The sequence below is a fragment of the Opisthocomus hoazin genome, chromosome 6 (genome assembly GCF_030867145.1).
Source record: "Opisthocomus hoazin isolate bOpiHoa1 chromosome 6, bOpiHoa1.hap1, whole genome shotgun sequence".
Taxonomy (NCBI): domain Eukaryota; kingdom Metazoa; phylum Chordata; class Aves; order Opisthocomiformes; family Opisthocomidae; genus Opisthocomus; species Opisthocomus hoazin.
The window spans coordinates 11,107,548-11,134,645 of record NC_134419.1 but is presented as its reverse complement, the minus strand read 5'-3'; the positions used below and the strand labels follow the sequence as shown (position 1 = coordinate 11,134,645).

At 39.8% G+C, this 27,098-nt stretch overlaps 1 protein-coding gene across 15 annotated transcripts in view; it reads left to right on the top strand.

Annotated features, from left to right (window-relative positions):
• MAST2 (microtubule associated serine/threonine kinase 2) overlaps positions 1-27,098 on the top strand; it is a 205,324-nt gene that overhangs the window by 155,393 nt on the left and 22,833 nt on the right. For all 15 annotated transcript variants that reach the window (XM_075424578.1, XM_075424580.1, XM_075424579.1 and 12 more), the window contains 11 exons: positions 4,246-4,321; positions 5,608-5,817; positions 11,854-11,955; positions 17,389-17,521; positions 19,181-19,242; positions 19,921-20,006; positions 22,011-22,219; positions 23,565-23,703; positions 24,126-24,258; positions 25,623-25,788; positions 26,838-26,939. In XM_075424578.1, the coding sequence (XP_075280693.1) occupies positions 4,246-4,321; positions 5,608-5,817; positions 11,854-11,955; positions 17,389-17,521; positions 19,181-19,242; positions 19,921-20,006; positions 22,011-22,219; positions 23,565-23,703; positions 24,126-24,258; positions 25,623-25,788; positions 26,838-26,939 (1,418 nt within the window). The remainder of the gene's footprint in view (positions 1-4,245; positions 4,322-5,607; positions 5,818-11,853; positions 11,956-17,388; positions 17,522-19,180; positions 19,243-19,920; positions 20,007-22,010; positions 22,220-23,564; positions 23,704-24,125; positions 24,259-25,622; positions 25,789-26,837; positions 26,940-27,098) is intronic.

Sequence of the window (27,098 nt, the reverse complement as noted above, 5' to 3'; positions counted from 1 at the left end):
TCTGTAGAAAAAACTCCTTAGTTCTTACTTTCAAAGAGATTGAGATTGAAATGTATTCCCTTTCCCTTAATATTCTCTCATATATATACATATATTATAATCATTAATTATTAATTTATTGTTTATAAATAAAAAAAACAACCCTTACATTCGTAAGAATGTCACGCCTAGTATAAAGAAGGGCTGAACTGGAAAACGGTTCAGAGACACAAAACCAGTCACAAATAGTATTTGTCCACAGACTAAACGTAGCTGAAGTTCAGTGTTTGTAAAATTGAATTTCAAAAAATCACAAAGTATGTGAACAAACTCAGAAATGACTTTTCAAAGACCTCAGTCAGAAAGACTCTTTACTGTTCTGTTTCACCTCTTGCCTATTCCATCAGAAGAATTGCTGTATATTCTGCTTTGCCTCAGGTTCCCTTTTTTTCAGCAGCACTGAAAGAACTGCTCAGTATGGACTTTCTGTGCTGTTTGATTCTGATTATGCAGGAAGAAGGATCCTTGAACAGATACTGAAAAACAATCTGAAGCTGCACGTTTAATTTTCTACATTATTTTCTCCATGGTACAGATTGTGGGAAACTGTGTTTCGTTGTTATTGTGCATGCTGCATAAATTCAGACTTTGACAGATGGATTCTGTTCTGCTGAGTTCAGTTCTCCTTTGGTCATTGTCCTGTCCAGAAACAGGATCAGGCCCCAAAGTCTAGTTGTTGTAGTCTCTGTGAAGCATTGAGTCATATCTGCTATGAAGTTTGATGGACAGATGTAGATTGTCCATATTTAGTTCTGCTTTACTGTCTCTTTTTTCAGGAGGAGTTTTCTGGCTTACTTCTAGTATTAATGTAATTTGTGAGGTCAAAGATTTATATGTCTGTAGAGGATGGCCAATGCTCTGCTCACTTTCAGCAGAAAGTTTAACTTAGTTTCTACTTCATACCACTTTAGCTTTCTAGTTTTAAAATTCCTTATTTTATATGTCTGGAAATGACAGAAAGCTAAGGCCTGTGGTTTGAATTTTCCTGTGGACACTGACTTTGATAATATGCTGTAAATACATCCTAATTAAACCTTTATGTACAGAGTAAAAGCAAAGGGGAGCACAGTGCTTTTAGCTTCCCTGCTTTTTCCTAATAAATACAGCTGTCACAGTGAAGGAAAAATTAGCTATTCATAAACATCTCAGTTTTACTTAGTCACAGTTAAACGAGCTTTTGTAAGATTTATTTTATTACTATAAATGCTACTCCTTGAAATACCTATCTACAAGCTATTTTCACTGTCTAGCATCAGATAAAGACACACGAGTTTTGACAAGTTGAAGGCTAGAAACCTTTGCAGGAGATAGATGTCACTGGAAGTCTACCATCAGATTATTTCATAAAGCGGAGGGAAGGTGAAGAAGGGGAAAAGAGAGTAGTTTTTCATTCTGTTGTTAAGCTTAAGGGGACAGATATTATTCTTCTAATGTCTGTTCCGCTGAAATGAAAAACTCACTGAAAATAATAATTTCTTCGACCTACCTATCTACACCGAGAAAAGAGAAGCAGCCTGCTTTTTGTCTTAAAATGTTATGCACGTGCAAAGTATGTGTCCTCTGTTTTACAGAAAATAATCTGCTCCTTTGTGAGGCTTGAGATGTTGACTGGTTTAGTTCTCTATGTGAAATATTTGGTGATAGATAGATGTGTGAAGCTTTTGCATTTGAAAAGCTGTCATGCCAATAAAATGTATTAAACTCCTTTTTGCTTTTTTTTAAATTCCCTTACGTTCTCCATTGGTGGTATTCAGTTATCTGCCCAGTCCTCGGTTTTTTTTCACCTGGTTATGTCTCAAAGGTGCTGTAAAGTAACCAGCAGTGCCTGGCAGCTAGCCTGTGCTTACTTAGTCAGTTATCCCTCTAATTATTTCTGTAGTTTCCCAGGCTAATGATCAACATAAAAAATTATGGTGCAGTATATTATGTTGCAGTCTTGCTGTAGTCAGCTAGACATTTAATGTGATATGTTACACTGGACAAATTTTATTTAGAATGACAATTTGAACCTCGATCCCAGGTTTTATCTGGAGCTCTTTGGATGCTGTGTTGTTTTAGGTTGTAAAAAGTGGCATTAAATTAGCTTCCAAAGATGAGAGGCAAAACTGCCAGTGCCCAAGGAAGCTAAGGGATTATAAATGTTTACTTTCTTGCCAGTCATTAGACTCTTGTGCAAAGAAATTACTTTGTTTCAGAATAGTAAAAAAAAAAAGCAAACCCAATAAACTCCCGTGTCGTTGTGGCTCTCCCTAAGGAAGCACCACATCTGCTGGCAGGACAGCTCACGTAGCATGATCTCTGCATCGCTCATAATTTCCTGTACCCAGATTAATAAAATGCCTTGAAAGCAAAAGGCAAAACCCCTCATGTTTTATCGTAGCCTGAAGACAGCAAATACTTGAGCATGCACGAGTTTTAGTAGGACTACTTTAGTGTTAAAATGAAGTACGTATGTGCCTCCGTATTTCTGTAGTTAGTATCAAAGGGCTTATGTATACTTGTAATTTATACCTCATTAAATCATGCAGAGAAATAATACATTGTATTCTTTGATAATTATATTCACCAAATTCTTCAGCCCCATATGAACTCCCAGTAAACAGGTGTCGTGTTTGTGTCAAATTGTTTGGTCTTAGAGAAAGAAGGATAAAGGTAACAGGCTAGATGTCGGGGGGAATTTGCTTCTAAGTCTGAAATTTAAATGCTCTAACCCTTCTCTTTACCATGTCATACATTACATAGGAATCTAAATGGAAGTTTCTTTTTGAAGAAAATTTTCCTTGATTAAAAATAGCTATCTACCAAGCTAAAGGATATATTTTCTTAAAAAATAGTCATGAAAATGTGTTTTTATTTGATATCCAAAACATCCAAATCAGTTTTTCTCCTTTAACAGAAGGATTCAATGAGAGATTTAATCAGAAGCGCATTTTCCCAAGCTGAGGGATAAACCTTAATAAAAACAAGACACAATGTAATTCATGGAATTCCAGCACCAGGCATGAAAAGTGACTGGTATAGCTATATTCCATGAGCCAGTGAGTTAAATTTTCTTTGAATTGTAAATATATGTTCCTAAAAAAATGTTTTTTCATTTAAATAGGTTACCAACAAGGTAATGACTGTAATGCATTCCAAGTTTAAAATGCATTTATTCCGTTTAGAGAGACTCAGTTCATCCTTCACAAGAAAGTTTACAATGTTTGAACTCATTCAAGATAAAATTTTATTTTTTGACATAGAGAAAATATTTTTAGCAACATGTAGTACTCTTAAAATCATGAAGACAGTGATCACAGAAGATGCCAAATAATTGAAGCCCTTGCTTGTCTTGAACATTGAAACAAGGCAACCAGAGAAAGGAGATGCTGGAGGCGATCCTGTAGCTGGGGATTAGCTGCATTACCTCACCCCCGCTGTCCTCCGTGGCAGAATGAGTCAGAGCATTGCATGCCATCAGATGTGATGAAATGAGATGCAACTCTTCTTTAAAAAAAAAGTACCCCAACAGTAATATAAATTCAGTTTGTCAAGGTTTAGTGTCCTGTTTTTTGGTTGTGCCTTGAAGTTGCTTGCTAACCTCTGCGTACGTGCATACGCATCGGTGGTGTAACATGGCTCAAGGGAGCACAGTTTTCATGAAAGTGTTCTGTTCCTGTTGCTTGTGGTATTTAGATATGAAGATTTAGCTGAATAACACTGCTCATGCATCCCTCCTGTATCCTGGTATTTTTCAGAGAAAGGAAAACAAGTCATCTCGAGTTTGTTGTTTCATTTTACTCTGCTCCTTTCTGGCACTGGAGGCTCCAGAGATCACAGTGATTCCTTCCTGGGCAGGGCTGCTGCCACTGCCTTGGAGGGCAATCAGAGAACGAGGGAAATAGCAGATGTACCTGCAACAAATACACTGATTTTTTTGAATGCTTGTGTACTAGGGCTTGCATTCACTGAAAATTGGTGGGTCTCTGCCTGAGTTCACGTGAAGACACGAGTGTTAGCAGTTTTCAGATGAGTTAATTATGAGGGCTGTAGATTGCCATTGCTTGCTAGGATTTTCTCTGAAGTTTTGCGTCTGCCCGTTATTGAAGCGAAGTCAAGGCTGTAGAAGGGCTACAGTCAGTGTGGCAACATTATGACCAGCACTGGATTTTGGAGGGTTTTGGTGTGGTATCTGTAAATGATAATGTACTTTCTTTTTTCCTCTAGCCCGGGTCGCTCCCCAGTTTCCTTTGACAGCGAAATAATAATGATGAATCATGTGTACAAAGAAAGGTTTCCAAAGGTAAGGAATCACTTTTTGAATAATACATTCGATGAACTTATGACCAAGCTCAGAATTAATTTATAGTGCTCACTGGAGAAGGAGTCCAGGTCTTACCTCTGATTTCCAAGCAGTGCAGTTTTCTGAGAGTTTAAAGCTGCCTTGTCTGCTTCATATGGTAATTCTGCAGTAGAAGAAATAGAAAAGCTTTGTGTATTTGTGTATGTATATCATATTTACTAAATTTCTCATGTCTTATTGGCATGACAGATGCTCACAGGAGTGAGGAGAAGGGCCATGCCCTGGCTGCTCTCTCCATTTGTGTTGTTTATGAGGCCAGTGTCTCCATGTATTTTGAACAATCCATGTCTTTTTCTTTAAATTCTGAATCCGATCAAGGCTGGAAGAGGAATGTTTTGCTTAGTTTCATATATACTTAAAAAAGCTATTTTAGGATAATTTCAAAATATGTTAAATAATATTCACTCGTTATTCCCTTGTATAACTGCATTAAATTTGCTTTATACGGATCCCAGCTTCTTTAGTTTTGGTAGACTTTCATTTACATAAAGGAAATGAGAAGTTTTCTTTTAAAGTCATTCCAAATTATACTGGAGCCACTGGGGCTTTTGGTACCAGAGAATCGATGAAGATAGATTTGGATTTTAGAAAAGTCAATCTGGATTCAGTCATACTGAAATGTGCTGAAGTGATCTGCAGAGAAAAGAAGTGTGGGGTTTTTTGAAAAAAAAATGCTGAATATTGAAATCTGTGGGATCAAGCTTTGAAAGTTAACATCTCATTGCAATGACTGTAGAAGATTGTGTATCCCAGAGCTGTCGATATGGCCGTTCCCTCCTGTTCTACCAACACCACAACCAGATGTTTCTCCGGAGACAGGATATCAGTGCTTACAGTGATAGAAATGCTGTGTCTCTGTTGCTTGGGGCAGTGATTTTCAAGTTCCATGGTCTTGCCTAGAAGTTCTGAAAACTGCCTCGCATATTACGTGCTTCCTCTGGAGACCCAGGGAGGAATACAGCCTCAGGACCATGATATTTTTATGGTCATTTGCATTTTCAGAAAGTGTGTTCCGATTAATTTTTGTTGTTTGCTCATGTGAACATAACTTTTGCCTATGGTTTACTATTTTTATTTTCAACAAAGCACTATTGTACTTTGGAATGCTTTTTAAGCCTTGTGCATTTTGAATTTAAGAATATGTTACTTTAGCACCCTACTTGTTTATGTTTAAGTTCTGGGATAGTGAAATTTAAGAATAATTTCTGTTTATTCTATACTCTTAGGCCACAGCGCAGATGGAAGAACGGCTGGCTGAGTTTATTGCCTCTAATGCTCCAGAGAACGTGCTGCAATTAGCAGATGGGGTCCTAAGTTTCATTCATCATCAAGTTATTGAACTGGCCAGAGATTGCCTAGATAAATCACGTGAAGGTCTTATTACTTCTCGGTACTTTTATGAGCTGCAGGAAAACTTGGAGAAACTTCTCCAGGATGTAAGTGCTCTCTGGGAAGTAGAATATATTATTTTGATTGAAACTTTAAACAATAAGCCAGAGCTTTGATTTTGGGAGAGACAATGTGGATTGCAGGGGAAGGGCAGTGGGTGGGGGTGTCAGGAGACTGAGTTGTTCCGCTCTGTTGTTCATCTATCACGGGTGAATTTGAGCAAATCACTTCACCTGTGTACTTTGTTTGTACAAAATTTAAATATGCGTATGAGTAAGTCAAAGGCAGTCTTTACCATTTATGAAAATAGGGTTCATCCAGATGAAGGAAATTACTGAACTTTTATTTCATGTACTTCAAGACTCTGAATGACTTATTAATTACAATAGTGCCTTCAAGGACTGAAAACACCATAGTTTGTAGTGTTGCTATAAATTTTTCATAAAAGATTTTCTTGAGCTGAACTTAATCCAGTTGTGGGTTTTTTGGTACTTCAATGTGTTTTGTGGTGTTCAAAGCGTATGGAAATACACAAGGGGGCACAATTTTAATGCATGCTCAGTATGCATCAGCTACTCATTAAAAAGTGCTGTTTTCCCTTAAAACGAAAATAATATTCAATTCAAAAAATCTTTTAGAATTTATGCTGTAGCTGTTGTGAAGAGTCAGTGCTATTACAAGTTGCTGGGTCCAGAGCTCCGTTTGGGAAGGTCTTCCTAATCCTATGCTTTGATTTAAGAAAACATTGTCAGATAACAAATATCACTGAGACACCTAGAAACAGAGCACCTGAAAGAATTTGTTTCCTGTGATGATTTTTAATTTGTTTGGTGAAGGTGTGTTTATATGTCATTCATCAGTTTGCCAACCCATAGCATGATCTGCACTATTTTGTGCCCGGTTGCCACTCTTTCTAGACATTAGAAAATGGCAGATGAATAAAAATACTGTATTAGTATACAATTATTGTATTAAAAAGCTTTGTGAATACTGCAGAATCTTCCTTTGTATTAGCTAATATATGAGCTTAAACATGAGTGTGGCTGTGATTTCCCTGTTACTTGTTATGCATGGGAGAAAAATGACTCATGTTTGGTTTTGTGGTGTTCTGCCTGGATGGGGAGTAGAATTTTGACAGATCAAGAGAGGTAGGGAATATCTTTTGAGGGCCGATGTGGTTGTCAGCCTGTGGGATATCATTAACCACTGTGGATGCACTTAATAGTAAAAAATGTGTTTCCTGGTTAAAGTGGTGTTCTTTGGATACCATGCAAGAGTTTGACCACTGATACACTTTCTCTGCCCAGGGCTGAAGAAACTTCATCTAGTCAGAGGTATTGTTCAGTATTCGTAGTCTTTAAAGAAGAGCAAAATGTTTCTGGATTTGGACGGTGGCAGTGTGGCCTTCCTGGGCAGGCCAGGCAGCCCCTGGCCATTGTGGCTGGCGAGGCAGCGAGCAGCCCTGCATGTGTGGGATGGATGTGGGAAGGGGGATGCAGGGGTTGCCTACAGCCGGGTGAGCGTGGGTTGATGGGTCCACCTTGTATCTCCAGAGTCTGGAAGCGCACGTCAGCTATGAAATAAGGGATCAGGCCTCTTTGGGTGATGGTTTGAAGTGGAAAAGATTTCACTAGGAGTGGGTGCGTACACTCCTCAGAAGAGCTTGCATTTCAAGGGACGTAAGGGGACTGCAGTGTGTTTTGCTGCTTCTGGTAGCAGATACTTGGAGCTTGAAATTCTCCCACTCCCAGACTTTCCTCCTCTGTGTGTGGACACTGATTTCCCATACCGTAAGGAATTAAGAGAGCAATAAATTGGGTCTGACCACTTCCAGTCTGCACTTTCAGACCTGTCTTGTGGCCTGAAGAGATTAATCAGGGTCTTGGAGAAGGTGTGGGTCAGATAAATCTGCTTTTTCCTTTCCTCTCCCCTCCCTCAGAGCAAATTCTCAAAACCCACTTCCTGAATGTCCTTTTGGCCTTGATGCTATGTGCATTATACTGCTGCTCCTAAGCCCAGGGAAAGATGACATTGAACTGTTATTAGAGAAGATACAGTGGTCAGCTCTGGGCTTGTTCAGGAATTGACGTTCAGGGCTTGCTTTGACCTCTTCCTGCTTAACATCTTCTGCAGAGCCGGGGCGATAGAAGGGTCAGCTCTTAAGTTTAATTGATTTACTTGAGGAAGTAAAGTGGGCTAGAGACGATTGAATGGAAAGCTGAGAGAGGCAAGGGAGGCAGAACAGGCTGGGAAGGAAGAGGACAAAGAAACTGAAGGCAGCAGAGGAGTGCCAAAGACTTCATTCCGTATCTTCCTCATTTGTTTCTTCTGTCCTCTCATAGTTCCTTGGCGTTTCTTTTGTATTTTAGTATTTAAAAGCTACTTGTTTTCCCCTGATTGCCAGTCTGTACTTTGCTCTTCAGACTACATTCTAGAAGGAAATAATTGGGACATTTCAGTCTAAATGTATAGAAATTGGTGATAATATTTTTTTTTTTTGAGGACTCACCTGAAACATAAGAAGTTTGGAGTCAATTTTAGATTATTCCAAATTTGAGGGCAGGGTCTTTACCTTTGTTTAGCTTGTAAGGTATCACGCAGAGTTACACATTATATAAATAATACCAACTGGAAGGTCGTCAAAAAAGCTCTTCCACTTGGGCAGTTGTATGGTCTGTGCAGTAGCATATATAGTTTTATGGTGTATTTTTATAACATGTAGAAAGATTGGGAAGATGATTTATTGGTGAATAAGGAGGTCAGCAAGTGGCAGGAATACCCACAGATTTTCATAGTGTTACACTGAAAGAATGGATTCTCTTGAAATTCTTTTTTAAGGTGTTGATTCTGACATGTGGTAACAGACTAAACTCGCACAGTATTTCAAACCCTAGAAAGGAAACTTAATTTAGTATGTTGCAGTTTGAGTTTATATTGTAAAAGTGTATCTGTGAAACAGAGTAATTGAGCATGTAAATAATGAGCTGTTTAAATATACCAAGCCAGAAAGCTTTTAAAAGTTTTTAGATCCTGGCTTTTCTAATAAAATGCCAACAAATCTCGTTAGTTATGGCAAATGAGATCTTTTCCCTAGTTTGTCTTTTAGCCAGAAAAAAACCTATTGCTTATTGCATCATTGAGATTATCCTGAAATAAAAATGAATTTAAGAGATTTTCTTTATTTGGAAAAACATGAACTTGAATGTTACATTTCACACTTAAAGGGAAAATACTGAATAATAATATAAAGCACTTATAAAAAAGAATAGATGACATTCAGTGGAGTGGGCTTAGAGGACGGGATAGGACCTCAGTTTACTGGAAAAAACAAGGTTACAGTCGGTTATTATTTGGCTGAATTTACAAGGTAAAACTTGCCAAAAGAAGTTTAATGGCTTTTGCATAGGTGTAGGCAATTGATGCAAAAGGTGAAGAATTACAGGTGTTTCTGTACATGGAACAAAAGGATCAGGGGAGGGTGTTAGTATTATACTGTGGTGACTGATGCTGCACAGTGGCAAATGGATATTCTGATTGGAATTGCTTTCTTAATATGAGCCTGAACGTAAATTTATTGGTTCTTGGCATTGCAGGTCTATTGTTTTGGTTTCCATCAGTATATTAGCTCAATTACAGCGTTGTGACTTGCATATCCCAGTTATTGGTCCTGCTGAACCCCAAGGGAGGACAGTGATTTTAATTTCATGCCTCAGTGGCTGCAGTTAGTGACGGATGGGTCTTTCAGATAAGGGAATCGGTTTGTAAATTACCCGTTGCTACCTCCTGACCACGTGTCCCTGGCAATGTGTGTAGGAATGGCATCAGCCTCTACCCACAACCCCTGTAGCTTCTCCCTCCTCCCCTCGGGAAGCGGAGGCAGGAAAACCCTGAAATGCCACCAGCAACCTTCAGACAAGCGTGTTGTCATTGGGAGCTGCTAAGGAGATGGCACGCCTCGTTCCAAGGCACATGGAAGCGGCAGGCAGTGCTTGGCTATATAACCCTGTGGTTTCCAGATAGTGTCCTTGGGACACACTGTCAACACGACGTCTGTAGGGATGTCCGGGCTGTCCTGCGCGAGAAGGAGACAAGAAGAGGCAGTTTTACTGAGGAGCTTGGAAGAGCAGCGCTGTGCAGAGATGATGGCTGAGTGGCTGTTACAAGTTGTGTTTGATTTTTGTAATCCTTTTTTTTTCCTTTTGCTTTTCTGTATCATCTGGCAGTCATGGTCTAGCTTTTCATTTCCAAAACAGACACCTGATTAAATTAGCTACATTTTTAAATTATTTTGCCTAAATTGTCATAGATGAGAAAAGGAGAAAACAAAAGGACTTGATTTTAAAGAATAAGTTTGCTTTAACAGTATAAATGGCTGCAAAATGATGAATTATATATATATTTTTTGCATAATATAACTCGTGGGGGGAAGGACTTTCCAATTACATGGCTCATATTTCAAATAATACAAAGTTGTTGATGTTTTATTTATTCATTTCAACACAGCTAACCCCTGGTGATCTGGAATGGCTTTTCAAATATGAAAGGATTAATTTCATTCTAGAATTCATATTTTAACTTACAAGTTTGCATAATGCATTGGGGGATACAGAGTGAATGCTGACCATCTTCATTATGATTATTTTCTATTTTAGAATTAGAAAATACCTCTTAGTTAGAAACAAATCACAACTTATTTCAGTGCTTTCAAAATAACCTTCTTTTAAAGGCTCTATAGCCAGGAAGCATCTCTGGTATTGTTTTTAGATAATGAACTAGCGGGTACATTGTTTTCTTCAAGGTTAAAATTCTAGCCCTAGCTTATCAGTGCTGAAGTAGACAATCAGCATTTCTTCTTCTGACCTGTGTCAAAATGAGAAATAATGAACTTTTAAATTTTTTTTTTGTAACTAAATATCAGGGATATACTATGTAAAATGCTGCTTGTATGTTTCTAGCTCTGAATTTCTGCTCCTCTGTGTTTTTATTGTTCTTTTAGGTGATTATCGGTGTGGTTTGTCTTCTCACCGATATATGTCTTTTTTCTAGATGGTGCTAATGAACAGTGCTTAAATGAACCTTTTAGTATATTGCTGCTTGTATCCTTGTTGATAAAGTATCATTCCTGTAGGTAGCTGGCTCATTGCCAACATAAGCTCACTGGTTAAGTTCTGGACTTTGTATTTGTGGCTCTGCTAAAGCCTAATTTTTAGACCTTGGGGAAGAAATAGCTATATTTTGTTTCAGACTTTTTACATGCCATTGGAACCATATTTTATCACCCTGCAATGAAATACTATTTTATTTGTGCTTAAGGACTTGTAACCATTGTGTGCTTGAGCAAAATAAGAGTAATTTGGGGAGCTTGTTCAAATTTGTCTTTGGGATTTCTTTTTTTTTTTAATAATTGCTTTATTTATTGTTCATTGTTCCAAAAAGACACCCCCTCACACACACCCCCCCCCTTGAAACTAAACCTTGAATTTATACTGAAATATGGTAAAGTAATGGGAGTGGACAAGAACAAATTCTCTGAATTAAGTTTCTGTATACTCTTTGCTTTGCTTGTCTATTTGGTCCTACATGGCATATAGTACAATACCGTAGTTGTTCAGTAGGATTTCTAAAATTAAATGAAGAGAAACTAAAGTTTAGCTTTTCTTGATGATGAACAGAAGTAGTTCAAATTCTAGCTGAAAGTAAAGCCTAGAAGTATGTGTGGCTGTTAGTAATTATCTAGACAACAGTATTGTGTGGAGGGTGAAATTGAAAACGTCAGTATTCCGCTTTTCATTTTTAAAAATAAAATAAAAACACATCGTGTCTAATATAACTGATAGGTGATATAATGCAAATAGAGCCTTTGAAATATCTCTTGCATGATAAAAGGAGTCAGTTGTAATGGAAAAGCTGTATGTAACTTGGCATCCTTGAATGAGCTGAGATCATTGCCTGCCCTGACTCAGTCATGCCTTTGCTGCCAAATTACGGTTACTGAGCTGGTGATTGCTCTGTGTTCAGCATCTGACATACAAAAATGAAGAGTTAACTGCTAGGACCATAATGTGATGTTCTGCTCTCCACAGGCCCACGAGCGATCCGAGAGCTCCGAGGTTGCCTTTGTTACCCAACTTGTAAAGAAACTGATGATTATCATTGCGCGACCAGCTCGGCTGCTTGAGTGCCTGGTAAGTTTGGTCCTCAGGAGAGTGCATGTGTGATCTGAAGAATCCGGTGTGTGTTTGAGGAGATAAGGAACACAAAGCCTTCAAGAGAAAGCTTTAAATTCTCATTAAAACATTGATGAAAAATAAATAAATATTTTTTAAAAAGAGTACTTAATGTCTTTTGCATGAACAGAGAAGTATCTTTCCAATGGATTGTCAGCTGTTAACAGCAGCTAAATTATGTTTTAGTATAAAGTTTGTGGCTGAGGGGCCAGATGTAGCTGTTGACATAATTTCATGCTACTGGATGCTACCTGATTTTGCTTGTGTGGTTAGTAGCTACAGTGAAGAGCCTGTAAGTGTATGGTGTGTGTACGGTGCCCAGAGAGCATGCTAAGAAAGAACTGCTGCTAAGGAAAAAATTCCCTTCCATGGCATAAATCGCATTTGGGCTCTTGGACTCAAACACTTACTGTAGACCCAGCAGTTACAGAGAAACCTGGTGTGAGGTTTTCCAGCTGTGAACAGACAGAGGGATAGGCTAGGGAGAGGTCCAACAGATTTGGAAGCCTGGGTTTGAAATCCTATTTGGTGCTATTGGAATACATGGAAAAGCAAGACTCTCATTGCTTTTTTAAGAACTTACTCTGGCTGATAGGAATGTATTTTTTAATTTTATGCTAGAAAGTGGTGAAAAGTGTTTAGGCAATGCCAGTGAAATAGGCCACTATGTCCTGAAGTCCTGCGACTCCAAAAATATTTTATATGTACAGTGGAGAAGTAGCCTAAACATGGTGTTCTTACTGTGATGCCATGGCAAGAGGATTAATACAAACCTTGAATATATATGGAAAGAGGAGATCAGGCCTCTGGTGTACACAGTGTTGTGGTCGTTATTGGTTATAGGAGTCAGTTCTGTGACTGTATTTCAAAGAGATGTTGAAAAATTGATGAAGGTGTGGAGAAGAGTCACAAAAAGTTGTTGGAGCGCTGGAGAAGGTGTCACAAACCTACAATGGAAACTTAGGAAATTCATGACAGCATGAAATTCCCTGGTATGTCGAAGCACACAATCTGATGCTTCTTTCTGGACATAAAAAGGCAGGGAAGCTACATCTGTTTGAGACATTAGAGAAGTTGGCTAAATTAGGAATCTGTGGCTGGATATAGATGTACAGTTAACATTTGAAGCATGTTGAGGGCAGTGTGTCCATGGGCGACATTTATCACTAGAAGATAAATGAGTTTTGCGGAGCTTTCTTTGACAAAATAGACAAGAGTGGTCCAATCTTTCAAATTTTTGAAAACACCTGCAGGAGTACTGAGAACCAGGAGACTTTGGAGGATTCCCTTATTCCTCTTCCGTGACTGTTGGATTGCTTTGCTGTGAACCCTGTAATGTAAGGAAGACCACTGTCAGTGATGAAGTAGGCTGCACAACCAGCAAGATGTGTTATGGGTTTGCATGGCAAGGTTTTGTTAGCGGGGGGATATAGAGGTGGCTTCTGTGAGAATCTGCGAGAAGCTTCCCTCATATCTGATAAAGCCAGTGCCAGCCAGCTCTGAGACGGACCCACCGCTGGCCAAGGCTAAGCCAGTCAGCGATGGTGGTAGCACCTCTGTGATAACATATTTAAGAAGGGGAAAAAAAACCTGTGGTGAAACAGCAGTCGATAGAGAGGAGGGAGACTGTGTGAACGAAACAACTCTGAAGAAGGAGGGGGAGGAGGTGCCCCAGATGCTGGAGCGGAGACTTTTCCTCTGGAGCCTATGATCAAGACCATGGTGAGGCAGGCTGTCCCCTGCAGCCCATGGAGGTCCATGGTGGAGCAGATACCCACCTGCAGCCTGTGGAAGACCTCATGCCGGAGCAGGTGGATGCCTGAAGGAGACTGTGACCCTGTGGCAAGCCTGTGCTGGAGCAGACTCCTGTCAGGACCTGTCGACCCTTGGAGAGTGAGAAGTCCATGCTGGAGCAGGTTTGGTGGCAGGGCCTGTGACCCCCTGGGGGGCCCATGCTGGAGCAGCCTGTTCCTGAAGGACTGCACCCCGTGGAAGGGACCCCATGCTTACTTATTCAAGAAGTCTCCACTAGATGACAGTGAAAATCCTGGGCACAACTCCATTCAGACTGGGAATTCTTTGGCTTTCAAAACCATTTTTGTGATTTAGATGAGTTTGGTGACTCCACAGAATCACAGAATCACAGAATAGTAGGGGTTGGAAGGCACCTCTGTGGGTCATCTAGTCCAACCCTCCTGCCGAAGCAGGATCACCTACAGCAAGCTGCACAGGACCTTGTCGAGGCGGGACTTGAATATCTCCAGAGAAGGAGACTCCACAACCTCCCTGGGCAGCCTGTTCCAGTGCTCCATCACCCTCAGAGGGAAGAAGTTCTTCCTCATGTTCAGACGGAACTTCCTGTGCCTCAGTTTGTGCCCATTGCCCCTTGTCCTGTCACTGGGCACCACTGAAAAGAGCTTGGCCCCATCCTCCTGACACCCACCCTTCAGATATTTGTAAGCATATTTGACTCCAGTTATCTTCCAGCATTCCTTGAAAATCTTTTTTTGGAAGTGAAGACAATGAAGAAATGAAATAAATTTAAACTCAAGTGTGTTTGTATTTGCTGCGTTCACCATTGCCATTTATATTTGCGTACGCTCTACTAGTAACGCATCATCTAGGAAAACATGAAATCTCAGTAAATTTTGTGAATCTGTCTCTATACCTGTAAGCAGTTCCAAATTCAAGTCAGCTTTTAGCTGCAAATCAGTAGGTCTCCAGGTTCCTCCGCTGTCTTCTGCACCTGATGCTCTGCAAAGTGACTGGGAGCAGGTGGAAGCAGTAAAGTCGTTGAGATTTGAGTAATGAACTCCAAAGCATGTAGTGACAACCTTGACAATGAAGTGGCTAGACTTCAAAGTATAAAACTAATATTTGGATCTGTATGTTAGTCTTCCCTGTTTTGTTAATCTGTATTGTCTTTCTAGGCTTTTTTTCCCAAATATGTATTTTGTTCTGCTGACATGAAGAATTAAGTATTAATGTTCCTTTTATCCCATAAAATGACAAGAAACATAGTAATAGATAGTCAACCATTTACATAGCTTGAGAACTACATTTAATTTTATTTTTTAACATACTTTTTTTTGCAATTTAAACTTTACCTTCAATTGTTTGTGAATTGATAAACAGTTTTTCTAAGGTTTAATATTAAGTTTAGCTTTAGTAACACAGCTCATTCTCATTTCTTCCTTGTAAATGAAATTACTGACCATATTGGCAGTGGTTGTGATGGTTGTGATGATTGTTTTAATAGGGAGGAAGGTATTTAAATATTTTAGCCTTCATTTATTTGACTTCAGTCTTTGTCTTACCTGTTGGACTGTGAAATGTTTACTTACAGACTGGGTCTCTTGGGCTTCAAGAAAATAATAATGTGTTTTGTGCATCACTGAAACAATCTTTTGGTAAAAAGTTTGTAATTTATTCTTTTTTCAGATGATTTTTCCATAGAATTTGCCTCTGCTTAGTAGGGATCATTATTCTCCATTTAAGTAAAACTGTATTCGGATGATTAAATAAATCTACTAAAAAGAAGACAGAATTGGAATTTGTTTACTTTCTTAATTTTTTGTATGTTTGAATTTCTTGTCACCAGACTTTTTTTCTTCTGTCCTTCACTCACCAATAAATGACCTAGAGTTGTATCTTGAAGAGTCCTTCCTTGACCCCACCTTCCCTTTCAGTATCACAGAATCACAGAATGGTAGGAGTTGGAAGGGACCTCTGTGGATCATCTAGTCCAACCCGCCTGCCGAAGCAGGGTCACCTACAGCAGGCTGCACAGGACCTTGTCGAGGCGGGTCTTGAATATCTCCAGAGAAGGAGACTCCACAACCTCCCTGGGCAGCCTGTTCCAGTGCTCCGTCACCCTCAGAGGGAAGAAGTTCTTCCTCATGTCCAGCTGGAACTTCCTGTGCTTCAGTTTTTGCTTCAGTGTTGCTCCTTGTCCTGTCAGTGGGCACCACTGAAAAGAGTCTAGCTTCATCCTCCTGACACCCACCCTTCAGATATTTACAGGCATTTGTAAGGTCCCTTCTCAGCCTTCTCTTCTTCAGGCTGAACAAGCCCAGCTCCCTCAGCCTTTCCTCGCAGGAGAGATGCTCCAGTCCCCTCACCATCTTTGTAACCCTCCGCTGGACTCTAGTTCCTCATCTTTCTTGAAGTGGGGAGGCCAGAACTGGACGCAGTACTCCAGATGCGTGGTATTCCAGTAGTGCAGTACTGGGGACCATCCCTCTCCCGTGGTCCTCTCTGGTCTGGCTCCTGCTCTCTGCCAAGTCTGAGGTAGTTTATGAATCCTTTTCCAGAGGAGTTAGGAATACTTTCTTGCGTTGTTGCTGTCATTGGTGACAGCGTGTATCTAAGGAGCATTGCTTAAAGCAGTCAAGAGAAAGGTGCATCTTTGCTCTGTTTCTCTAACCGTTCAGATTTTTACATCATATTTGTTTTTCGTGTTTGTGGTTCTGTGCTCTTTTTTCTTATGCTGCTGAGCACACTCATGTAAGCTTTTCTGATGCCCTCACAGCAGTGTGCTGTAATTCTTCCCATTTTATCCTCCCATTTCACTAGAAAATTTTTGAAGAGTCTTGGCAAAGCTGCTCATTGCTGGTGAGTGATGAGATTTGTATGGGAGAGTTAAAGTTGGCTGGTGAACTTGCTTCTAAGCTGGGTGCTTCTGTCGCCAGAAGCTTGTCTTTTATTCCCAACTCTGTCTGTTAGTCTAGTAAAAGAGATCGCACCTTCTTATAACCTGTTCTTGCCTTAGAAATCATGTACACCGACTGAATTGATGAGATGATCCTGTACTCTATAGTACAAGAAATACCACAGGAGCATTTCTTATATAGCAAGTGATGTCTTCTCTGCTGATAAAATAGCAATTGCTGTTTTATTAATAATTTTATTAGCAATTCCTAAGGTCAGAATGGAGTGGGTGTGTGGTTTAATCAGAAGTGACATTTGAAAGCAGGAGAGATTTATATTGGCTTAACTCAGCTCTCAGACGGAGGTGGCAGAAGGCAGCACCTCAGTCCACATCTCAATTGGGAGGTGTGTCCACATTGATGCTTACCTTGTCGTGACCGTATTATCCGACATAATATTATCTGTCATAGTCTGGTTTGGGTTCATCAAAAGTCCCTACAGTCCCTGTCCTGTTCTGATGTGCAGATCCAAGCCAGCGGACATCCAGCAGGCTGGCATTTTTGCAGAGCAGAGTGGAATGCGTTGACATGCTTTTTGTAACTGCAAATGTGTTGCATCACTGCTGAGCCCAGAATTAACTTTGGATGCTTCTGAGGAATCTCCTGTGTGTGGGAGAAACCTTTCATAATTGTAAAGCTGAATCATTTACCTGTTTCTGTCTCTCTCACCACCTTGCTCTAGGAGTTTGATCCTGAAGAGTTCTACCATTTGTTAGAAGCTGCGGAAGGCCATGCCAAGGAAGGGCAAGGAATTAAATGTGACATTCCTCGTTATATCATCAGCCAGCTGGGGCTCACCAGGGATCCCCTGGAGGGTGAGAACTCTTATTTTGTACTCTCCAAACTGCTGAAAGGAAAACCAGATCTCCTGGTCACTGCATAGCTGAATGAGGCTTTAATTTTATTGGTTTAATTTCTAGGCCATTTTTCCTTATTTTCCTGTTTGCTGTCAAATTCTAGACTGTCCTTTCCAGCCACATGTCTCAAAGGAGTGTTGCTGGGCTAAGGATCGCACATCAGCAGTGACAGTTCTTTACTTATGATGTTAATAATGTCTCCCTGTGTCATAGCTGAAACAATATTAGAAAATGGCTTTATGATTTAACTGTTTCCTCTGTCCTGTTGGACAGTGAAAGTAAATTCACCCATTGTTTTTCTGATCTGCCTGCCTGCTGGTGGCCTGGCTGGAAGGTATCCTGTTGTCCCACTTTGCTGGCCTCTCTGGGAAGAGTTTATGTGTTGTGATTTTCCATAAGAAAGCAGGACTAGTATGAATTTTTAAGTGGAGATGAGATTATATTTTTACATCTTGCATAGCATCAAAACCAAAGAGAGTAATGCTTCATGAGACAGTAACAGCTTTTCTGCTAGGTGCCAGAATTGCATATGGTAAACTGAATATGCTGTAAACGTACAGAGGCCCAGAACTTTGGAATTTGTGAGTTAAGATTTCTGCCTGGCACTTTGCTAGCTGAATCTCATCTCCTGTGACAACTTTTACAAGCATGCACGGCTTGCTCAGCAACAATAGAAAGTGTGACAGAGACTGGAGGTTACTGCAGAATATTTCAGCAATTGAACCGTACTTTTTATTTTCTCAGGAGAGCATAATTTTAGCATAAATTAGTAGTCTGGATAGGACTAGTTTAACTTCTGCGGTGTTTACCGGAATGACAGTGACAGGTTGACTTCAAGTGAAGAGCTCTTCGGGAAAAATTCTACCAAAGATTGCTAAATGCAATTTAATAGCATTTGTTGAAATCTGACATTAAAGGGAAATTTCCTTTGATCCCTGTCATGGGAGAGAACCTTTCCATCACTAATTCCCCTTACTAAAGTCAAATTTTCTTTAGAAATGTGTGGAGATGTCAAGGTGCCTTATTTCCTTTCTATAAGGAGGGCACCCAGAAATGTCAGTGATGTCTGTGCAGACACTAGTAGTTAACCTAGGATTTGGTTTTGCAAAGTTTATAGCATCTCCTAAGACAGCTGAGTAGCCTAAATGAATGGACTTCCTTGCAGTTTGCTGCTGCTGCTGCTCAGTGTTTTGCAGAATCAGACACATTTCATGGAGGGAGGTTGTTTGAAATGTAACGTAATGCTTTTTCTTTTCTGGGGTACAAAGGTGCCACCAGGCTATATGCAGACATATATGCATGGAATAGGTTTTAATATTAACTAGCTAATGGTTTCCTCAAACTTGCATTTATTACTTTTACTTATTATAGAAGCCATTTAGAATAAGTCAGGCTGAAATTAGAACAATTAATTATATTCATCTCTATATGGAATATTGCCTACAGCTTAAAGAATGTTAAAGGTTATCGCTGTATAATTGGGGTGACTTTTTACAGAGGGGAAAAATGTCCTTTGTCATCTACAAGCACCTTTTAAAATCCTGTTTGTCTTGTATAAACAAAGAGAGTAGTGTTTGATTGAGATCATTAGGAGTAATCTTTCCTCTTTCTTTTCAGAAATGGCCCAGCTGAATAGCTATGACAGCCCAGACACTCCTGAGACAGATGATTCAGTCGAGGTAAAGCAATAATACATTCACTCTGTCTAGCACTTTTTTTTTTTTCTGGAGAGAAGTAGTCTACAGTAAAGAATTAATTATAATGCAGAGTAATTTTAATTAAAAAAAAAAGAATGCTTGCATTTAAAAGCACATGTTAAAACTAGAGTATACACTCATAAAATTGTGGCGATCTATACTGTGGTGCTGAAATGCTTAAAAGTTGCAAACATGCATTTTCATCAAATTTTGCTGATTTTCTTTCTCAAGTTGCAAACAAAAATTATCTGGAGAAGTTCTTTATTATCTGTGTTTGTAAAATGTGATGGGTATTGAGGAGAGCTGGCTTTAGTAACAGACCGTTAGAAAAATTTAATTGTAACTCACTAGGTTTCAAAAATGCTTAGTCGTTTAGTTTATTGGTATTTTAAAATGCAATGCTGGGGAAAGGCCTGAATCTTATAGTTCACTGATTGTGCTAATAATTGTGGAAGGGGTCTGCGAGGGTCCTAGTGTTGTCACGCTTGCTTGGGCATCATTTGAAAGACAGACGATTATCCTAAAGCTGAGGACTCCCATGGTTTAGAAGTTGTTTGAGCTTGGGTGAATGCTGCTTGAAGAAGAAAAGGACAAAAAAGTGACGTGCAGAATGAAGTCATTCCTGCTCCGGGTTTCTGTTTTTTTGTCTTCTTTCGCCAGAGCCGTGGGGCCTCTGTCCAGTCAAAGAAAACTCCATCTGAAGAAGAGTTTGAAACTATTAAACTGATCAGTAATGGTGCTTATGGGTAAGGCTTTTAGACTTTGCTTTAGAAGAAAATACTATGATTGTCCTGCCCAGAGAAGGGCTATAGCAAAGTTTTGCAACTGACTGGTTTTTGTGGGTCCAAAGTATAGATTAATTTTGCTTGGGCCTTACAGAGGTTCCACACTTATGGTGTCCTCTGCATTCTTCTGGGAGATGCTGTTTCTCACACATTCTTGGGATTTCTTAGACAGTAACCCCTGTACCTGGACCTAGTTCTGGATGTGAAGTCCTTAAATTGTGCTGAACTGATACACAACTTCCAGCTCAGGCAGATTAGTTGCCCTACATTAAAGCTTCCAGAATATGATATTCCTAATCCCTCTGAGGCGCAAGTTTTCTGAAGCCCTTCCTAGTTGTGACCTCGAGCCTGTTTTTCCAGTAACTATTTCTGCACTATTTCTTTGTGGTAGGTAGGTAGAATATAGGCATTTCAGTACCTTAGCTTGAGATGACAAAACCATTTTCCGTAAGCATTGTCTCTAGGGAAAATATTGCCACTTAGTTTTTTGTGAGATTTCCTAAGTAATAGTAAAAAAATGCTCAGACTCAGTTCCATGAGTCTGAGAAAATTATTTTGCACCCATTTCCTTATTGCTTAGCAAGGCAGTCTGTATTTCCTTTCATGCTGTATGGTTAAGTCCTGTGATTTGTGTTTGTTTAAAGGCTAAATGAGTGAGGGTAAAATTCTGTAGTTGCAAATGTTATTGACAATTCATTGAAACAGCAAGAATATTGAGGGAGAAGCAGTTTATGCTTTTCCATTCTTCCATGTATTCAGGTTATATACATAACATATGTGTCTGTTTGTCAGCACTTGAAATACTAAAATAAATGCTAAAATTACACTGGGGCAAATCTACTGTGAGAAGCAATACAGTAAAAACGCTATTAGATTTTATTATCCATTGAAGAATCCAGAATGAAGTTGGTTGGTTAAAATTTTAACCGCTCATACAAACCTTTCCAGAATTTTAAAGGCGGTTTCTGACTCTTTGGAGTTCGTAAATCCTTACTGGTGATAGTCATTAGGTTGTAACTGAAAAGCAGTGAACTTCAGTAGATCATAACAGCACAAAACCTGAGCATGTGCTGGAGCGTTTTGTTGAAGTGGGTGCTTAGTTAACAGCAACTCAAAAATTGTATATGGAAAAAGAGTAAGCATATTGTTTTTAATCAGTGAAGATGCAACGGAGCAGGTCGAAGAGGCACATTTTTAGACAAGAAGATTTTATACATTTTTCAGTCATGTTTTTGCACAGGCCCCATGATTTAAGTGTAACTTTGTAAAGGAGGGAGAGAGGTGGTAATTTTTCTGTTACTCGTATCTGTCTTTATACTGGGTGTATTTTATAGTCAGCTGCTGGTGAGACACAATACCATATTAAATGTAATATACTCCAGAGAAAAGGAAACAAGTGCTGATTCAATAAGGCAGGCAAACTGGATGAAAATTTTATTTGCAAACTGTCTTATTAATGTGCAGGAATCTAATGATCTGCAAATGATAGAAATGTAAGAGATACTTTACTGAAGGAAATCCCTGGTGACAGTGTTGCATCAAATTAATTTTATGGAGCTTGGAAAGAAACTATGCGGATTCCATATGTTTTGGACAATTTTTTAAGTGTAATGGTTACTGTAGTGTTGAAAAATACACGCCCCTCTGCAATGATGCTTAAGGAAGTTTGTGACATTTATGTCTGAAACATCTCCTTGTTAGTCGCATCAGCGAAAACGCGGCTTAATTCAAGAAGGCAGAGTAGCTTTTGGAAGGAAGCATCATGGGGTTCCTGCTTTTCTAGGGGAGCTTGGCACTGAGATGAGATTTTGTGGAGTCACAGATAAGTCTGTCAGGATCCATCCAAAACAGTTACCATTACTGTTTTAAAAAACAAAAACAAAAACAAAAAACCCACCAAAACAACAAAAAAACCCCACTTTGAACTGAAAATGCAACATTTGCTCTTGATGTGTGGTTTTCTAGAGCGGTGTATTTGGTGCGGCACAAGACCACCCGTCAGCGTTTTGCCATGAAGAAGATCAACAAGCAGAACCTAATTTTGAGAAACCAGATCCAGCAGGCGTTTGTGGAGAGAGATATCTTGACGTTTGCTGAGAACCCCTTTGTGGTCAGCATGTTCTGCTCCTTTGAGACCAAGCGCCACCTGTGCATGGTTATGGAGTATGTGGAAGGTATGGTTGTCGTTATCCACACCTGGAAAGGGACCTTAGGGAGGATGGGCATGTAGGGTGTATGCGGTGTGATTAGTAATGTGTGCTTTTGGGTGTAAGACTGCTCAGCGCGCTGCTCTGAGCACAGTAAACGGGAAGGCCGTCTCACGGGTGTGTTGGTCCTTTCTTCGCGGGGAGTGAGCTCAGTCAGCCCTGCAGTCGCAAGGGAGGTCGCGATGCCCTGTGAGGGAGCAGTGTATGGACTGCTTGGACTGAGCCGGAGAAATGAATCGTTCTACCGCTAGTACAGTTTAGCGTAAGGAGATACTCCGTTTTTGAATCCCTGTGACTAATGTAACATGATTACAGTGGAGCTGAGGAAACATAAAGCCACATGTAGCAAACTGCTGGGGTCAGAATTCAGCATGAGCATTCCAGTCCTCACTGGAAAGAAATCCTCCTGCTCTCCTGTGGGATGGCATGGCTAGATCCATAGCATGTTTGCTTGTCAAGAAAAAGACAGTTGAGAAACATCACCAAACAATGCAGTCTTTGTTCTTTAGCAGCTTTTTTAAAAATACAGTGCTATTTTGTACTTTTCTTTGTTTGTTTGTTTTGCTTATTCTTTGGAATATTATTTGATTTTATTTTATCACTGTATCTTTTTGTAAGCAATATATTTCCACTGGTGTATAGGATTAATTTCTTATGCCTGGCTTGCTTGGCTGAATATTTGTGAGAAATAAACTTAGAGTTATTGTGTCAGTTCTCTTTCAGATAAATTAGTGGAATGAAAACAGATGTATCAACATAACAAATTTTAATATTAATTCCTATTTGTAAGTAGAGATGAAGGTCGAATGAAATGTGTGGCCAGTGTTCCTTAAGAAGCTTGAATCTAGGGCCCACAGACTTATTTTCATGAGTACTGCAGTGTCCGAAGGTATGGCTGCCTCTCCATGTGCAAGCAGAGCAAGTTAGTAGTTGTAGAGGTGTTCACTTACTATTTCAAGAAGCTTGTATATCAGAAGTAGTATGTGTCTCAGTGGTGGAAAGCAAAGAAATTTATAGAGGCCAAACAGTCATGAACTGCCATTTCTTCAAGGCTTGCTTATGGTTTGGAAATGGCATCTATACAGTTCTAGAGCAAGCATGCCCAGCATACATGGATCTCATTTTTCCTCAGATTTTAATATTTGTTTGAAGCTCAAGACAGAGTGTAGAGAGAGCTTTAGAATTCAGGCTAACAAGGTTGAGAGAGACAGCCTTTAGGAAATGTGTTCTAATCTAGTATTGTAGACCCGTAGCTGTTCTTTCTTACTGATATTTGCCATTTCACTGTGCCATATTGTAACTTTTTTTCTAGGAGGCGATTGTGCTACACTTCTCAAGAACATTGGTGCCCTACCTGTTGATATGGCGAGAATGTATTTTGCCGAGACTGTTCTGGCATTGGAGTACCTACACAATTATGGGATTGTTCATCGCGACCTAAAACCTGATAAGTAAGTCTTCAGCTCTGCAGAAGATGGAGGGAGAGAGCCAGTTCTTCAGGGCCTTTCTCTATAGGCAAGAGGACATGGAGGCTAGAGACAATAGAGATCTTCAATGGCATCCGACATGTAGGAGACTTTATGGAGTCTCTTGTTGCTGATGTAGAACCAGAGAGACACTGAGAAAGGGTGGGAACATATTATCTCAAAGCTGTTGCTACACTGGTGAAATTATGGCAGAAGGTAGTCTGGTTTCTAATTGCCTTGGCTGCTCTGTGATACTCAGTTGCATAGGAGGTTCCTTCCAGGTGTTTGATGGGGACATAACACTGAGAACTTGCTTAGAATTATCTTGCAGTGTTCATTTTTTTAAATTGCTTTTGGGTAACAATTAAATGAATGTTGGATTATTTTGCTGCTTCTCTTTCCTCTAGTCTCCTGATAACTTCCATGGGTCACATTAAACTAACAGACTTTGGACTGTCTAAAATTGGGTTAATGAGTCTTACAACCAATCTTTACGAGGGACACATTGAGAAGGATACCAGGGAATTCCTGGACAAGCAGGTAAGTTGAAAAATTTTGTCTGTCGATGTGGGATCAGATGCAGGATTCCATCTTGGGACAGAATCAGCGTTTGTAGCACTCTCTCTCTTCCTTGACGCTGTGCTGTGAGTTGTAGAACGGCAGGAAAAGATACAAGTCCATTCTCATGTTTGCACATAAATTGGTATTGTTTGTTGTTTCTTGTTTTGGAGTGATGCACTTCAGCTCTTAGTTTAGGATATTGAAAGTGTGGCCCAGACAGTGGTGCAGGTATGAACAGAAGTTGGTTTAGGGATGTAACACAGATTTTGCTGGAAGGTTGTTCCACGGTCTCCCCCTTCTGGTGCTTAGAAAGTTAATGGCAAGTTCCTATATGTTTCTCCTTCTAATTTTGTCTGATGGCTTAATGATCGATTTTTGTCCCCCTGATATTTACTAAGGGTCATATGTCTCCTTAGCCTTCATTTTGCTAGGTTTGACCAGTTAAGTTCTTCTAGGTAAGAGGACAAATTTTCCTTTGAGTGAATATCTCTTCCATGCGCCTCTTTCAGCTTCAGTTGATATTTCCTGAGCTTAGTGGACAGGAACTATACTGTTCTGGGTGCAGGCTCACCTGTGCCTTGTATAATGGGATTAAAAAATACTTCTGTCTCCTGAAAATACCTAGGATCACAGCTGAATTTTCTTTTTTAGGTGTGCCAAGTGTAAATTCATAATCATCCTGTGATATTCTCTTCCTTTGCTTCAAGCAACGATGTTTTTTCTAGCAGGAACTCTCTTTGGTCACTAGATCGTGGTCTTGCACTTGGCAGCATTACGTTTTTTGTAACTATTTTGTTGTTGCTGCTGCTTCTAAGCCCGAGGCAGCTTAGATCTTCCAACATGATTTCTTTAGCCATTGTCTGTGCCAGCTGTACCTCCCAGGTTTAAATGCTAAAGTGTGTGATCATGCTGTGCTGCTAATTCTGCGTCTGTGAAGCTAAATTCTGCTAGCATGGAGATGTGAGTGGTTTGTCACAACTCTGTTCCTGGTAGCTATAGCTGTGCCAGTAGACATCTGTCAAGCAGACCGACCTATACACACAGAATGTGCTTTTTTCCCATATGCTTTACTATATACTCACCAAAGAACTACTTAGCTGGCACATCCACACTAGGAACATTTTGTAAGATGTGATATAATTTCTGTGCAGGCAGTGTGTGCCTCATGTATGGGCTCTTGCTCTGTGGAAGTAGTTCACAGCATGAAGTGGTTAGTGACAAAACATTAATAACTTCCTTGTAAAGGTCCTAGGTGGAAGAGAAAAAAAGAAAAGACAAAAATAAGCTTTGATGTGAATTTGGCAATTTGTAGATTCGTTGCTTTCTTATGTGTTTCTCTTGAGGTCTGTGGGACTCCGGAATACATTGCACCAGAAGTGATCCTGCGCCAGGGCTATGGGAAGCCTGTGGACTGGTGGGCCATGGGAGTCATCCTGTACGAGTTTCTGGTGGGCTGCGTGCCTTTCTTTGGGGACACACCTGAAGAGCTGTTTGGACAAGTGATCAGTGGTATGTTTCTCTCCTGGTTCTGAAGGGGTTTCGAGGTGTGCTGTGAAGTAAAACCTTGAAAATATTGAGGATCCACAGTTTGGTCAGGAAAAAATAGGTGTAAAATAACGGAGTTTAATTTTACAATATTAATCTTTCTGTGTCAAAGTAGCATCCATCTCATTCCAGCTATCGAAAATTGTTGTGTTGCTTAACATCTCACTGGATAGTTCTGTCATTGTGCATGGTGTGGGAGTCATGCAAATCCTAGTGAGATTGGGGAAAATTATTTGGGGATTTTTCTGTTCTGTATTTTAAATAAAATGATGGAGAATATGAAAGGAGCAGCCTCCAACTGGTCTAATTCAGTCTGATTTTGGTTATTGCTTCTGTAGGTGCAAATGTCAGTCGATTAGTAATTGTTGTATAAATGAAATAAAAAAGAAATTCTAAGCAAGACACATTGAAGCTGTTGTACTCGGTACTTTCATGTCTTGTGGCTTTTTAACCCTCTCTCCTGCTTGGAGTTGGACAAACAATTGCTTTGTGTTCTATCAGGGAATAAGCCAGTGAAAACATTTCCTGTTGGGAATGCTTTCTGAAACAGTAAATTTTTAACACACTTGGCAAATGTCCTTGTAAAAAGCGAATTTTTTAGTTCAAAGAACTAAATATGATGCATGAAATTGTTACCTGTGAATTGTTCTCTCTGTTCCAAGTGTAACAAGCGTGGAATGTGCAGGCACGAGATACAGCTGCAGTATTGTCAGTGTCATTGTTTATGGATTGTCGTGGAAGTCCCATTTCATACTTTATTAATGGAGTTCTTAATGCTGTTTTTTCTCCACAAGCACTGCTTGGATTGACAGCAGCTTTAGCTGACGATGAATTTTATGCATTTTGAAAAATGTCAATGCTTGAATTATATTAAATATGCAAGCTGCTGAATTCGAGGTGTTTACGGTTCTGAGGCAGTACTGAACACTACATTTTACAGTATAGGAATGTAAATGGCTATTCAAATTGGTCATAAAACTGGTAGAAAATGTGAAGTCTCTTTTTGTCCTCAGATGAAATTGCCTGGCCAGAAGGTGATGATGCACTGCCACCAGATGCCCAGGACCTAATTTCTAAGCTTCTCCGTCAAAATCCTCTGGAAAGAATGGGAACAGGTAGGAACCTTCTGCATAGGAAAGTACTGGCCAGAAGCAGGAAAACATCCCCACCCATGTGGAAAAATGCTCCTCTAGAGCTGGGAAACAGTTTATACTGGATTCAATGAATCCTGTGTGATGAAGCTCTGAGAATTAGCGTAGATCGTACATGAGTCA